This window comes from Myotis brandtii, unplaced genomic scaffold, assembly GCF_000412655.1.
Source record: "Myotis brandtii unplaced genomic scaffold, ASM41265v1 scaffold658, whole genome shotgun sequence".
In the NCBI taxonomy this organism is placed as follows: Eukaryota; Metazoa; Chordata; class Mammalia; order Chiroptera; family Vespertilionidae; genus Myotis; species Myotis brandtii.
This window is the reverse complement of record NW_005370558.1, coordinates 5,442,731-5,459,515: the sequence shown is the minus strand read 5'-3', so window position 1 is coordinate 5,459,515 and position 16,785 is coordinate 5,442,731. Positions and strand designations below refer to the sequence as shown.

Here is a 16,785-nt window from a genome sequence, read left to right as displayed (position 1 = left end):
GACACTCCCTGGAGACCCCGCCGGCTGTAAGACACACGGCTGACCCATCCGGGTGGGGAAATTTGCCCCAGGGTTTCCTTTCCCTGGGCATCTCTAGCAAAACGAATTGGTAGTTTTGATTCTCACTCGATAATAACTAGGTTCTAATAACTACATTATTATTCTGCTCAAAAAAAAAAAAAAAAGAATGCATGATTTGTCAAAACCCCAAAGCGAATGGTCCTGCATTTATTTATTGATTCCTAAGAGCTAGACACTTCAAAAATATGATCCCTTCACCTACTGAGGTGGGTGAGAGTATTAGTGACATTTTGTAGATGGGGACGCCGAGGCTTAGGAAAGAAAGTTCCAGATCCAAGGCCCCACAGCTGGCAGGGGCAGAGCTGGCTTTGGGAGGTCCCTGAGGCTGTTTCCCAAGTCATCACTTCCTACAGCAGCCAACGTTGGCTTTAGAGTTGGGTGCAAAGCTCAGAGCAGTTCTACAAGTGCCCGTGTTAAATGATGGGAAGTGAAGGCTAAAGGGCTGACGAAGCCTCTTTTTTCCCACTAAACTGTTCCTATTCCACAGTTATCTTTCTGAATAGCTGCCCTCCCCTCCCCGCCCCCCGGTCCACCACCTCAGTTATTCTAGGACAGTGTTTTAGAAATGCACTAGCAAAGCATCAGACATTTTGTTTTGCTGTGGTGGTGATGGCGCTCCTTGCTGAGTTTATTTTTAAATGGGGACAATTTGATTGTTCTCACCTGATAATAATGCATATGCGTGTATTACAATTTCCAGAGACTTTTGGCAGTAAGATGCCCATTTTTGAACGTATGCCCTATTATCAGGCACTTACATCCATCACATCTAATCTCACCACCTTCCAGGTTAGAGAAGTGAAGTCATAAGTGGACCAGCTGGGATCTAACACTGGTGCTCCTGATTCTAAAGGCCGTGCTTTTGAAATGTACCGCTTTCACTTACTAGTTCCTATATTACTTAAAGCGACTCTGTGGAGTACCATGGACAGAGCCTGTGCCTTCTGCCTCCTGCCTGACTGGCCTGCCTTCTTGTCCTCCACTTGGTGACAGCAGGCATGGCCCTTGGCACAGGCAATCTGCACAGGAAGCAGCCGTGGGCTTGGGGCTAGGCTCTTTCTCTGCTGGCTTTGCTCTGCTGGGGTCTGACTTTGTATAAAGGGTATATGTCTCACATCTGTCCCCCTTGATGTCCACTCCAGGTCACAGAGACACGCACTGGGCCCCTGGGCTGTAACAGCTACGACAATCTGGACTCTGTGAGTTCTGTCCTTCTGCAAAGCACCGAGAGCAAACTTCACCTTCAAGGTAGGTGCTGGTGGCAATGGTGGGACCAGAGGGTGGAGAGGCAGCCTGGGGAAGGCAGGCTGTGCTGGGAGAGTGAAGAAGAAGATGAAAGACAGAAAAACAAAAAAAACAGACATTCATGATGTAAAGTCCTTTAAAAAGTTTAACATGGACAGGACATGAAACTCGTGGTTATTCATTAGTTTTCAGATACCAGGTATGGAAATGTGAGCTTTATCTGATTATTTTGATGAAAACGTCTAAATGGTGTTATTGATTGATGCTCTAGATCTAATATATATTAAACTTTCCTGTCATATCGGCTGGATTTCATACATTATGGTGTTTGATTTTCAATGTATTTTGGCAGGTGTTATTTGAATTCTAAGAGCTGTAGGAGAGTTTGAGGAGTTTTTGGTTCTATGTAATTTTTTTCCTTGTTTGTTCATCATTGGTGGTCTTCAGTATATCCCTACACACATGTGTTTGTGCATGTGTATGTGCTTGTAACAGAGCTGACAAATGCGAACACTCAACACTGCATGGGGTATAGAGACAGCTCTTTGGCATTGTAGTGAGAATGGAAAAATCCTAAGGATTAATTTGTTGCTATATTTAAATATTTGTATTCATTTAATATATATTATATATCAGGTCCTGTTAGATGCTCCATATATACTCATGACTTTATAATAATATAACCTTTAAAATAGTAATTTTACCCTTATTAATTCATCGTAAAGTGCAGCGGAGATTGTAGGGGAAACTGACAAGGCTTTAAGTACAGATGGTTCTGTTTTAAAAAGCATAATTTATAATAACAGAGAAACAACATAAAGATCTCTATTGTTCACATGAGGAGACTGAGTTACTGTAGCATTCATACAACATTTGGCAGGTGCTAAAACATTGTTTATAAGGAATTTCCAAGTGTATGTGACAATGATTGGATATAATGTTAATTTAAAAATGGATGGTTTCCAATTGGATGTATGGCATGACAATGTAAAAGAATAAGAAAAAAACACAATATTGTAATATTGTAAGGAAATACTCTGAGATGTTAAAAGAGGTTACCTCTGGATGATTATGTTATATATTATCTATTTTGGGCTTCCAGCTCCTTTTCTAACTTTTCTAAGGTGATCATGTATTAACTTTATAGTCAGGAAAAGAAGTGACATGCTTTAACTTTGAGCAGACTCAAAATGTGACCTTCTAGTAAGGTGATTCTGAATGTCAGTGGGAGGAAAGTTGGGTTGAGATTGGCAGATTGAGCTAAGCAGGGCTTGATATGACTTTTATATTCTGGTTCCTTGGCAACTCTTTGATGCATGCTCTTGTTAGAGAAGATGGTTGGAAAATGGTTCAGGGAGGGCTTGGAAGTGTCACTGAGGTGCAATGAATGAAAATTCTCAGAGAAATTCAGGCCAAGAAAGTGGTTTAGTATTAGAACAAAACATATTCTCAAATACATGAAGAATAACCCTACTTCCTTTAATAAAGAGTAGACAGATGGGTTTGGTAATGCCTAATAACAAGGTCAGAACTCACTTAGGTGTGCCAGCGATGTCAGTTCCTGTGATAGCTACAGCGACCTTGGAGTGCCAGCAGGGTTTGAACCCAGGAAAGTTGGGTTCAGTCTGCATTGATCACCCTGCTGTGCACATTAGAGGTGGAGAAAACCTATGAGTTAGCATTGGGATAAATTTAGGAGGTATTCACAGGATGTTACTAGGAAGTTATTAGATCATATGGACATTTAAAGGCTGATTTACCATAAATCTAATGAAGCTTGAAGTCCAGGGTTCCCTCACCTTCTAAATCCTCATCTTTTCTCATTATAAATATTCACTTTCATATCTAATTTTGAATTACTTTTCTCTATAAGTCTCAGTCCCCCAAAACCCAGGTCTGCCATTGGTTACATTATTAGAAGTATGTTATCCACACAAAAAGGAGGTGACAGCTTTGTCCTATTCTCATTGATCAGAACATACCTGAAGCATTGGATTCAAGTCTGCATGTCACACTTCAAGGGGGATACTGAGAAACCACAGTGTGCCTGAAGGAGGGTGTCTTAGATAAATAGCCGAAGAAGGTTGACTTTGAACAAAACGTCTTGTCTGCAGATACCTAAAAGATTGTCTTGCAGAAAAGGTAGTCAAATTCATTAACATGGATAAAATGGGCTAAGCCCAGTCTATTGACCGGAAACTCCAAGGACCCAAGCTTTTAACTGAGATAAAATAGATGTCAGTTTAAACTCAGTTTAAACTAGATCTTCTAATGCACATTCATGCCGAACCTAGAGTGGCCTGCTCAAGTGTGTGATGGCTCCGAGTTATAAGTAAATGACATTTGGTAGGAACGTTATAGAGATTATTTGATCATTGTTCCATTGGGTTGATGATTGAAGTGAGTGGTCTTTAAGGCCTTCTCAATACTGACGCTAGGGTTCTATGAAGACTTTTCTTGAAACTGGCTATGTGCCAAATTTAATGTTAGACCATGGGCATCTGAGAACAAATCAGTTCATTTCAATTCACTGTATACAGGGTGGAGGGAAAGTAAGTTTAAAGTTGTGAGCATGTGAAACAGTTTATTCTTGCACTATTTATTAATTTTTGTATTATTTTTCATACCAATAACTATACAACTGCTTTTTCCCTACCCTGCATATATATATATATATATATATATTTTAAAGAACCATATTGGCATTGAGCTAGGCACAAGGATACAATAACGAGACACAGTTTCTACCCCAAGGAAATATATGCTCCATCAGAAAAGATGGACTTAAACAGTAATAGGCATCATGCATTTTAATGGGGGAAGATATGAGTGTTTCATGGTAGCAGTTTGTATAGGGACTTAACTTACTAGGGAGTCAGGGAAGTTTTCTTGCTAAAAGAGATGCGTAGGATGAGACCTGGGGGAGGAGAGGAGGACAGGATCGGGATATGGAGCATACGGAGGAAGGAGTCTTTATGAAGGGCATTCAAGGAACTGAAAAAGTCCTAGAGATAAAAGCTGAGACACCAGTGATGAGAAAGACAAAGGAATCCTTCAAATCCTGGAAGGCCTCAGCAGCACATGAGTGAGTTGAACACTATTGAGAGCACTGGGCACCATGGAAGGGATTTTACAGGGGAAGCAGCATGAGAGATTTGTGTTTTGGAAATCCACTCTGGCTCTTGAGTGATCTGTTCATTAGAGAAGGGCGGGTTACAGGTTGGTGACTGGTTAGAGGCTAGTGCAGTACTTGCAATGAGAGGTCACACATTTAGATATGAAGGGAGCAGTTGGGGTGGAGGAAAAGAGACCAATTTTAGAGTTACTTAGAAGGCATCATGACCAGGATTCAGCAAAAAGACCATAAGGAATTTAGATAATTGAGGGAATGGAGTGTGGGGATGAGAGAGAAAGGATGGACAGGAAAATACATATGATTCAAGGTGATATATAATAGAGATAATAAAAGTAATGCATACTATTATGGAGACCCAGAAAGGGGAGTAATTCATTCTGTCTTTCTAAATAGAGGAATCATAGGGAAAAAGTGGTATCTGAGGGAGAATAATCTTCTGGCGCTGGAAGGTGAAAGGAAAAAGCTCCTTAAATATCAGACAGAAGACTACCATCCCAGGACTCTTCAGTAGTCTGATACTTACTCAGCTGAGTATTAAAAGCACTAGGTGGAAGAGAAAGGTTGATAGATCGGACTACATTGAAATTAAGAATTTCTGTTCATCCGAAGCTGCTATTCATAGAATGAAAATGCAAGCTACTGAGTGGAAGGAAATGTCTGTGATATATGTGTCTGACAGAGAACTCCTGTGCAAAACATATAAACAACTCCTAAAACCAATAAGAAAAAGACAGACAATCCAGCAAGACAAGAAAATGAGTAAAAGATATGAACAGGCACTTCACAAACAAGAATATCAAAGTGGCAAGTAAACATTCGAGAAGGTAATTAACTTTCCTAGTCCTCAGAAAATGTGCATTAACACCACAATTAAATGTCATAACCCAGCAGTCAGTCGGGCTCAAATGAAGAAATATGACAATACCAAAGAGCGACAGTGCGGAGCCTGGGAACTTACATGCATTGCCGGGGGGCGGGGGGGCAGCGGGGGTGATGGTGATAAGTGAGTACAACGACTTTGGAGAACTCTTTTGTGGTATTTACTAAAAACTCAGCATGTCCTCACCATCTGACCCAGCAGTTACAACTCCTAGGAATATGCCTGGTAGAAATGTTACCTATGTTCACCAAAAGACATGAATGTTCATTGCCACTTTATTCAAAATTTCCAAATGGAAGTGCCCCCAGATGCCCACATCAACAAGAAAATGGATACATAGGTTGTCATACATTCACATGAGGGGCTACACCACAGAAATGTGAACCGAATAAATATCCTTTTGTGCAATAATACAGATGAATCTCGTGGAAATCACATTGATAAAAGAAGCTAGACACAAATCAGTAAGCGCAGTATGATTCCATTCCCATACAGGACAAAGCCAGTGAGAACAAATACATTGTTTTAGAATCCAGAGAGCATTACCCTTTGGGGAGGATAAATGGGGGAGTGACTGATGGAGGCCATAGATGTTTCTGGAATTACTGTTGCTGTTCTGTTTCTTGACCTGGGTGGCAGCACGAGGCGTGTTCACTTTGTGAAGATACGCGTTGCTATACACGCATGATGTACTTGCATACGTTTCCATGAATGTGATATGCAGTTAGTAAACATTGATTGGATGATGTGCTCCATCTTGACATCCTCTGGAAAGAGAAAACATGCGTGCACCAGGGCCGTGAAAAAGCAGGAGGTGTTCAATCCAGCGAGAAGACGAGAGGCATGGACTGAGGCCAGAGGAGCCAGAAACCACAGCAGATGCTGTGTATTCAGCTCTTCCTTATGAGAGGGACTGCGCTCATTTAGTTTTAGTACATTTATATTTATTTTAATTTAGACTTATTTCTATTATAAAAGTAATAAATTGTATTTATTACTTTTTGTGTGTGTTAATTCTCACCTGAGACTATTTTCCAATGATTTTTAGAGAGAGTGGAAGGCAGGGACACAGCTGGGGGAGAGAGACAGAGAGAGAAACATCAACATAAGGGAGACACATCTATTGGTTGCCTCCTGCACGTGCCCCACCTGAGCCTGGGAATCGAACCTGTACCCAGGTACCTGTCTTTGACCAGGAATTGAACCCTCAGCTCTTTGGTGCACGGGCCAACGCTCTAACCACTGAGTGACAATGGCCAGGGCTGTATGTATTACGTTTTAATCCTCACAGCATTGCTACAAGAAAGGCATAAATGACATCCCCATTTTGTCAGTGAGGAAACGGAGCTGAGAGAGGTGACTGAGCCAGAATTATAAGCCCGGCAGCCTGACTCCAGAGCTTCTCCTTTTCAGAAGGGTGTTGCTCTCAGTTTCTCTCCTAATCCCTCCAAGTGGGGCTGGAAGGGGAGATCCTGCAGAGGTTTATTATGATGGATAGAGATGACAATGAATGACGATTTCCTTGTGGTGTTTCATAACATGCCCACAAAACCGGGCAAAGGTGAGGGAGATAGGGAGGAAAAAGAAAGATGGGGATTAGAGAAGAAAACTAGAAATGAGGAAAAAAGGATCATAGAAATGGTCAGAAGCTATGTCCTCAAAGAAGCAACAGCTTCGAGTAGTAATAATGCTAATGGCATACGAACTTCTTATTTGTATACTTCTCTCTCCAAGAAGCCCATTGAGCGTTTTCCTGACATTGTCATGTAATTGAGTCTGGTGTCCATCTGTGGGGTATAGAGAGCGCAGAGCTCTGCCTCAGTAGCTCACTGATGTGGAAAGGGATGCAGAGAGAATATTTTGCTGAAAGCGAGGGATGATCGGGAAATTTTTTCATTCTTGTATTCACTCTTATATTTAGCAGGATTTATTGAACTTTGCCTATGCATCAGGTACTGCTTTAAGAGCTGGCTCTGCAGCAGTGAATAAGCTAAGTCTCAATGATTTGGGGGCTTATAGTTAGTATGTGGGGGGAGCAGGCAGTAAACAAGTAAACAAAGAAATGTATTTCTTTACAATCTGAGCTAGTGAGGGAATAGGTCATGTAGAAATTTGTAGACAATGGAAAGGTTTTAGGTATTGCTCGGGATGAAATGAGAAGCCATTGCAAATGCAGACAGTGGAGTAATGGGACCTGACTTACATTTTTAAATGAATCACTGTGACTGTTGATGAGAATAGACTATTAAGGGAGAGAACACATACAAGGAACCCAGTTAGGAGGGTGTTGCGTTTATCAAGGTGAGGGAAACGGTGGGCTGGACCATGGTAGTGGTAATGAGGGTTGTGAGAAGTGATGGAATTATGATATATTTTGTAAGTAGCGCTGACATTATTCAGTGATGGGTTGAGACACTTGTGAGAGAAAGAGAGGCGCAGAAGATGGTCCCCAAGTTTTGCCTGAGTAAATGCAATGATGGAGTTGCCTTAAGGGACCTCTGTCCTCTCTTATATTGAGTTCAGTTAATCTTTCAATGCCCAACACAAGGGCCCCTCCCTGTCAGGCATCCTTCCTTCTGCACCCTGCCTTCGTTCAGCTCCTCCACCCCCCTCATTTCTCCCTTCCACGGGCCCCCTGCAGTGATTGCCAAGCCAGCCTCCTGGATTCTGATCACTCCTGTTTTCCATCCCTGTAACACACGCAAACATGGTCTTCTTAAAGTGAAATCCAATACAGTCACTCACCTGCTTAAAACCATCACTTCCTCTGTAGAGTTTGGGTAGAAGGTTTAGACTTTTTAACTTGGCACCAGGCAACATAACCAAAACCTTGCCTAACTTACTTCTTTCTCGTCTTTTTCTTATTCCACCATCCAGCACATACCCATATTTTTACCCGAGGCCCATGGGATTTCTTACATTTCACTACAGGCATGTTTTTAAATTTTTATTACTTTGTACCTTTGCACATTGTCTCTTAAATTCATGGATTTCCACTTCTCCCAAGATAGCTTCTCTTATGTTCTCTGCCTAGGTTATTAGGCATCCTACCCACCTTCTTCCCTAGGATATCTCTTTCTTCTCTCTCTTCTCTCTCTCTCTCTCTCTCTCTCTCTCACACACACACACACACACACACACACACACAATCATTCTATTACGAATCTGACCCTTCCATCAAAGTCTAAATTCCTCCATGGTAGGGACCCTCTCTATCTCTAGCATAATATATAGAACCTGCTCTATAAACAGTGTTCAGAATACATTTGTTGCATTTATTTATGAATGAATGCATGAATAATTAAATGAATGAATTGCCCAGGACATAGCAAGCTCTACTTTCTCTGAACTCTTACACGTCTCACTCCATACTGGATCCAGGTCAACCTAATGACCATTTCCTGAGGGCCTACTGTGAGGGAGAGAAGCAGCGCCAACAATCTCTTTCCTCAGTAGCTAGGCAAAATAAATGGAGTGAGCATGATTCTTTTCAAAATCATCTTGCAATGGGAGGTAGAAAGAAAGGAACAGAGACTGTAGAATTTTCAGAAATAACACTGGTTTGAGCTGCTGCTCCTTCTCAGGCATGTGCTTATATCCACTAGCTAATTTGTCCCTCCCACCAACCAAGGGATAGGGATTATTCTCCCCATTATACAGATGATGAAACTGAGGCTCAAAAAGGTAAAATCTCTTCCCTAAGGTTCCCTGGCTCTTGGTTCTTAGTCACCTGGGCTCCTCAGGCTACTTTACTTCTCTGGGGGAACTGGGAGTCAGCACAACCTATTCTAGGTGTGGGTAGAATGGTAATCCGTCCCTGCCCGACTGTGGTAGTAGAGGAAGAGGGCAGGGCATGATCAGGTCTCCTGTTCATAAGCTCCCTCCTCTCCACACCTGTCACCTCGTGTGGCCCTGTGACCCCAGGGAGGACCGCTGAGTGACCGTGGCCAGTGTATCCTTGGGATGCGACCCCATTAGAATCAGCCTCATTAGAATCAGACACTGATTATGACTGAGGTCCTTCTCGCCCCATTAGCAGGACCTGGGAGGCACCGATGGGAGTCCTGTTTCCGCCTTTGCATGGCTCTGTCTATGAGGCCTGTTGAATAAAAGAGCAACACCTCATGCCAAATGGGGTTGCCAACCTTCACCCGGCTGCTGACATCCAAGAATTGGTTTTCCTTTATGAGCCACGGAGCTCCCTCTCCTCTTCGTTGCCAGAGGAGAAGTGGAGCTCCTCTGAGAAGTGAGCTGAAATGCCAGTTAAAGACTCAAGCAGAAAACGAAAGGATGGGGGAGGACCAGCAGAGCACATCTGCTAGTGATAAGACCTTGGACTAGTTAATCAAGTCTCCGAGCTTCTTTGGGACTTCTAATCTGCCACATGGGGATAAAAACACCTCTGCCAGGGAGCTTTGATTTGCACTTAATAGGAAAATATGTAGAAAGCACGTTGCCTGAAAACCAAGGGTGCTGAAGTAAAATAATAATGATAGCTACAATTTACTGGATAATTCTCACGTGCCAGGTACAGAGCTCATATTTTAACGTCCATGTCTCATGTACACCTCAACACAGATCCATTTTTCAGATTTGAAAATTGAGGCTCCCAGGACTTAAAACCATGTTGTAGGTGGCAGAGCAAGAATTTGAAGCCAGGTCCATTCAATGCCAGGGCTCTTATACTGTACACCGTATTGTTTTTCAACCTGGAGCATATAAATCATAACCATGCTTTTTATTAGAGCACGTGGTTATAAGTTCTGCTGGTTACTTTAGAAAGGCTGTGATTTTTCTGAAATTACTTGGCAACTTGTGTATGTGGGTAGGTATACCCTTTCCATAGCTCTTCTCTGAATTATCCAGGCCAGAAAAGATCACATGCCTTTAGGATAGTGACTGAGGCCTTACAACATTCTGCTGACTGGATTTTAGAAAATGCTGCCACTAACCTGAGGAAATCTGGAATCATCTGGTGACTCAAGACTTAGTCGTGCACAAAGAGGTGGAAATTCAGATGGAAGGCTGATGATGACAGAAGGGGTATCAGAGCACTTACCTCTTTTAAAATACATACATATTTTGATTGATTTAAGAGAGGAAGGGAGAGGGAGAGAGACAGAGAGAAACATAAATGATAAGAAAGAATCATTGATTGGCTGCCTCCTGCATGCCCCCTACTGGGTGATCAAGCTGAAAACAGGGCATGTGCCCTGACTGGGAATCGAACCTGTGATCTCTTGGTTCATGAGCCACATGGGCCAGGCGGTTCCATAACTTTTGACAACTACAATCAAGATATAGAGAAAACAATTCAATGACACCAGAGCTTTTCTGACGCCCTGTCCTAGTCAGTCCCGCTCCCCACTTGCCTGCTTTCTGTCACTGATGCTGAGATTGACCCTTCCTGGGCTTCCTAGAAGCTGTACAGTGTGCACTTGGGTGTCTGGCCTGTTTCTCAGCATGTTTCTGATGCACCCATATCATGGTGTGTATCAACGGTTCTCTCCTTTTTATTACCAAGAAGGGTTCTGCTTTATGATAACACAACTTGTTATTCTAACACTTGTCAGTGGACATTTGAGTTATTTCCAGTTAGGGTATTATGGAAAAAAAACCTGTGAGAAAATACAGACAACTGTAACACCTACTTTTTCTCATGCCATTATAAAAGAAATGATTTACATTTCAGTGATGGCTTTCCTTAAATTATAGCATTATGATGGCAAATCTATCTCTGATTATCTCTATATAATATGCATGCAGCACTGTGAACCTGTTTCACTTTATGCTGTAGACAAAAATGCCAAATACATATCCATAGTATCCTTTTTAATGATTGCATTATTTTATTTTGTATGAGTTCACTTGAAAATATTTCATCAAAGCTCTACTGAAAGATATTTGTACAATAAAGCTCAGAGAAGAAGGAACTGCTTAGCTGATGATTATTTAAAAAAAAAAGAAAAAAGAAAAAGCAACTGAGGTCTCTTGGCTTTCAAACCATTTGCCCTGAGTACAGAACACAGGCTTGCTCTCCTCAAATGACTGGCATTTGCAGTCATTTGAATGCACATCACTGACCCAGACAAATCCTTCCAAAAGCAGGGTTCATGCTGTGGGTCCAGTACTATTCATCTTTGCCTTCTCACTTATTGAAAACAGGTTCTCACCACTATACATGTAGCTCAAGGGCCTAGAACATAAAGACATTTGATAGAGACCCCTGTTTTACATAATTTTGAAAGTTAACATGGAAAATTCCACCACAAACATGCCCTCAGCTGCTCTAGGAGATGCACTAGCCCTAGGCTCAGTTTGCATTGAACCGAAATGAGCAGTTAGAGCAATAAAGCAATGCTCCCCAGGCGCCTGGCATTGTGCAGGCCCAGCCAGAAAGTGCATGTTGTGATGGAACACCCACTGGGCCTAATTACTCCCTTTTCTGTACAGAAGAGCACAGGCTGTGCCACCTGTGGGAGTACTGACTACTCAGAACGCCTTCCGTCCCCCTCTCCTCCCACTCTCAGCCCACAATAGGAATTCTCCCATCGGCTCCCATTTCACAAGGAGAGAACAGAATCTTTGGTAATTGATAGTCTCAGTTCTGGCAGCGAGTGGAGCAGAAGCCTGCAATTGCAACGCCTCTGTTCACATGTATTTAACAGAGTCTCACTGTGTAGTACATGACTTTGACTCCTGGCAATGCTATGCATGAGTGATGGCCACAGGGTCCTGTCCTCCACAGCCCTGCTCAGCTCCTGTAGATGCAATGCCTGTGGCTTACTTTATGGAGTTGGTCCATCTCATACTTGCTCTTTCTCTTTTCCTGCTGCCTTCTATTGTTCCTGCCTTCATTGCTGGGATTCCTCGAAGGTACAGCCTGGCCTGCCTTCCCAGCCTGGTGACCATCACTGCTTCTCTATGAGTGTTTTATCCCTTTATGCCAAGCCTGTCTATTCACTGTTTCCCAGAAGCAAATCCTAACACCTCACCTTTCGTAACATTACTACATCCTCCAAAAATGCCTTCATTCCTCGTCTGCCTATGTGAATTCAGTCCTTTTACACACCAAATTAATATAACACCTCCTGGCTAAAGAGATCTAAATTACTTGGGTTTTGTTGATGTCTCATTTATTAGTAGCACTTATTTGCACGTAAGTAAATATTTCTATGGGGAATTTTATTTATTATTATTGTTTTTGTTATTATTTGCTAATCCCACCCTAGGATTTTTTTTCCATTGCTTTTTAGAAATAACGGGTGGGAGGAGGAGAGGGAGAGAGACAGAGAGAAACATAAATGATAAGAAAGAATCATTGATTGGCTGCCTCCTGCATGCCCCCTACTGGGTGATCAAGCTGAAAACAGGGCATGTGCCCTGACGGGGAATTGAACTGTGACCTCCTGGTTTGTCGGTTGCCACTCAACCACTGAGCCACGCCGGCCAGGCAGAGCACTTACCTCCTGGCGCACGGTCATATGGGACTATACCTGTCGGTGAACTCTTGGCCGAGTGTGCACGTGGGATCCTGTGGGATGGATGGTCAGTGTGGTGATATGCTCTCCATTAACAACCAGGTCCCTTTCAGTTCCTTGTTGAGCTCATTGACTGTGCAGAATCCAGGCATCAAGATGTGAAAACAGAAATAAATCACTTGGGAAAGTTAATTCATTGACTCTGATAGATATGGTACCAGTTTATTTTTTACGATGATTAAGTCAATCCTTATTCCTCCTCCCCCAAATCATCTCAGTGAGAATTAAACTGTCCTTTGGCACTGCACACAGAGCAGTTTCGATGTGCCTGTATTCTGTTCCAGATAGATTTACCTCGTCTTAGGTGCACAGTTGTACATATTGGCTACTAAGCTGTAATTAAGATCCCTGAGAGAAGAGACCATATCCCCTTTTATTTGTTTATCATCCGCTTCTCCTTACTTGAGTGTTTCGCTCTTAGTAGGTACTCAACACATATGTACTGATTTAAGTCTATTCAAACTGTCTAATCAGTTTTGTTTTGAATCTTCGTTTTTATTGTGGTAAAATATACATAACATAAAGTTTTTGTAACCATTTTAAAATGCACACTTCAGTGGCATTAAGTATATTCACACTGTTGTGCAACTGCCATCACTATTTAATTCCACCCCAAATGTGAAATTCTGATCCATTCAGCAGTCATTCCCCATTCCCTCTCCATTCAGCCCGTGGCAAGTATTAATCTGCTTTCTGTCTCTGTAGATTTTCTTATTCTGCATATTTCATGTCAATGAAATAATACAATATGTGGTTTTTGTATATCTGGCTTGTTATGTATTTTCAAGGTTCATCCATGTGGCGACACGTCTCAGCACTTCATTTTTCCATGGCTAACTTACATTTCATTTTTATGGTTGTACTACATTTTGTGTTCGGAGTCATAGGTTGATGGACAGTTAGGTTGCCTCCACTTTTTAACTATCATGAATAGTGCTGCTGTGGACATTTGCGTACATATTTTTGCTTGAATAATGCTCTACGATTCTTTTGGGTATATACCTTAAGAGTGGAATTGCTAAATAATATGATGATTTAATTTTTTCCAAAAAGGTTTGCTTCAAAAATAAGTATACTTGGTGGCCAATTACAGGATTGCATTGTTCACTTCCTCTTGGAGGATTGCTAGGGCATTGCTGTGTGACTGGCGGTGCTGTCCTGTGGGAGATGCGCACTTCACACCTAGTTGACATTGGACTTGGCCATGTGATTTGCTTTGGCCAATGGGCTGTGAGAGGACAAAATGCCTGCCTCATCTTAGGAGACACTTTAGGAGACATTGCCTTGGCTTTTGCTATTTTCCTTCTGTCAGATGAATGGCATATACCTGAAAGGCTGTCCTTCAGCCTCGATCCACAGAGAAGAAGACTCCTGGGGAAGAATCAAAGCCCCGCCAACATGAAACGAGCGATAAATAAACCGTTGTGGTTAGAAGTCACTGAGACTTTGAGGTTATTTATTACCTCACAGTAACTTAAGGAGACTCAATAATGCTGAAGCCCTGGATTAAATGACATAAACCACATTTACTTACATACTTACTGCAGGCCTTCTCAGTGCCTTAACTGTGCTAATGTGCATTATGAGTCTCAAGAGGTGGATTAAATACCCAGAGTGTCCTGAGGGTATTTGATTCTGGGTACACTTGCAGATTTATGATTCTGTGGCAAACAGCTTGGCAAATGCTGGACCACTCAGGTTCAATTCTATCTCCTTGCCTCTTGAGGTCAGAAATCATGTCTAATTCATTTTCCATATCTCCAGCATCGAGGACAACACCTGACTTAATAAAATGATGAGGGAAAGGACTTTCCGAGTAGTTGCTAGATTGAGTAGTTTTATTTTTGCACACCAACTGTGACCTGGCACAGAAATAATGCAAAGAAATATTTTTTAAAAAGCACACACACAAAGCAATCATAGTCCTCAAGAATCATAATGTATAGCTATGGATCCAGAATGAAATACCTGCTGAAATTAGTGGCCAGGTCCTTTCGTATCATCTGAGCACCTGACTCTTTCTCCACTGAGTTGAAGTTAAAATAGCATCAGGTTGCAAGCTGTGCTGTTGGGAAAGATGACACAGGTCCTGCTCATGAGGGATGGCTCGAGAGAGGTCATGCTATGCACAGAGCGGAGAAACACAGCCCTCTCCAAAGCACATTCCGTCTACACTCACCTTCATTCAAACACATTGACTGGTGCCCATGTGTGTGCCAGGCGACAGGGAAATGGGAGATGAACGGGGCATTGCCTTTTCCATTCAAGGAGCTCACAGGTCGAGAGGAACACAGACAGAAACACACATAATACGATGTGATCGATGTTCTATTAAAATCTGAGGTATGTGCAAGATGCTTTTGGGTGCCAACAGGGGGATACCAAAGATGGCCAGAGGCCTCCAGGGAAAGCAACAGAAAGCAGATGAGGCCAGGAAATGACATCAGTTGAACAATTGTCGTGTCCTAAAACTATAAGTTGTCATATAGTTGATTTTGTTTTCCAATTCATGAGGTATAATTTACATCCAGAAACACTTAGCCTTTTGAGGTAAACGGGTGCTATGATTTGACAAACACATCCAATCATGAAGTCAAGGTACCACCATAATCAAAATGTGAAATTGTTCATTTAATGTTTACACCAGCCCTACAAGGGAAGCCTTAATGAGGAAACTGAGAATCAGAGAGGTTAAGCCTCAGCCTTAATGTCCCAAGGTCATGCAGTTAATGACAGCTGGGCCAAACTTGGAGCAGGCGAGAACTTGGCACTCGGGGGCAGAGGCAGAGGAGCTGCAGGTGTAGCAAGGAAAGGCCATAGGTTAGGGAAGAACTGGGAGACGCCTGCTGATCAGGCAGCACGGAGGCTTATAGGTATCAAATTTGTGTTTTTAATCATGAATTCTATGAAGAAGCTTTGATTTAAATGGAATCAACTTCTTAAAGGTAAAGAGTATCTTTATGTTGACATTTTATGAAATTTAATTTAACTATGAAGAAGCTTTGATTTAAATGGAATCAACTTCTTCTTAAAGGTAAAGGGTATCTTTATGTTGACATTTTATGAAATTTAATTTTTAAAAAAGTATAGTCACCTGTTTATCCTTGGTGATTTCCATAGTGTAGAGCACATTCTTTTTTATTTATTTATTTTTTTTAGTTATAATTAGCATTTAGAAGTCTCCCTGCCCCTAACACCTTTTGTCAGGATCAGTCCTCCTCTGTTTTTATTCATTCGTTTATTTGTGTATCTCCCTCACTGAAAGTAGGTTCCGTGCCAGGGAGGACTTTGTTTCTACTTCCCTGTCTTTTCTCCTGGGCCTGGAAGAGTGTCTGACACAAGAAGATCACCATTGATCTTTGCTTAATACATGAGCGAATGGCAGCACAGAGGAGACTCTTAGAAAGTCAAGGTTGAAAGAATCTTAATGAGCAATTCGTCCAGGGGCTGGCAGGGCTTTTCAGGAAAGAGCCAGATGGTCTCAGGATTTGTGGGCCACACTTGGTCTCTGTTGCAAGTACTCAACTCTCATTGCACTGTGACCGCGGCTATAGGCAATAGTTCAATCTGTGTGGCTGTGTTCCAATGCAGTCAATTTATAGAAATAGGTGGTGGGTTAATTTCACCCCTGGATCATAGTTTTCTAGTTTCTGTATCTGTGAGTGTAGGCCAGGTTATGCTGTGCTAACAAACAATCCCTGAATCTCAGTGGTTGGTGAAAGGAAATGTTCCTCTCTTACTGACGCTATGATGTGGTCACCGTTGTTGGTGACTCTGCTTGTCTGGTGGCCTCCATATGGATAATGGCTATTCCTATGGGGATGGGCAAAGACAACCTGATGAACCCGCATGTTGGTTCTTTTTAAAATATATATATATATATTTATTGATTTCAGAGAGGA

General features: G+C 42.0%; 1 protein-coding gene across 1 annotated transcript in view; it reads left to right on the top strand.

Moving 5' to 3' along the window:
* Positions 1–16,785, top strand: part of BRINP1 (bone morphogenetic protein/retinoic acid inducible neural-specific 1) — a 73,020-nt gene that overhangs the window by 20,591 nt on the left and 35,644 nt on the right. Inside the window, exon 4 of the mRNA XM_005880936.2 lies at positions 1,224–1,329. Within this exon, the coding sequence (XP_005880998.2) occupies positions 1,224–1,329 (106 nt within the window). The remainder of the gene's footprint in view (positions 1–1,223; positions 1,330–16,785) is intronic.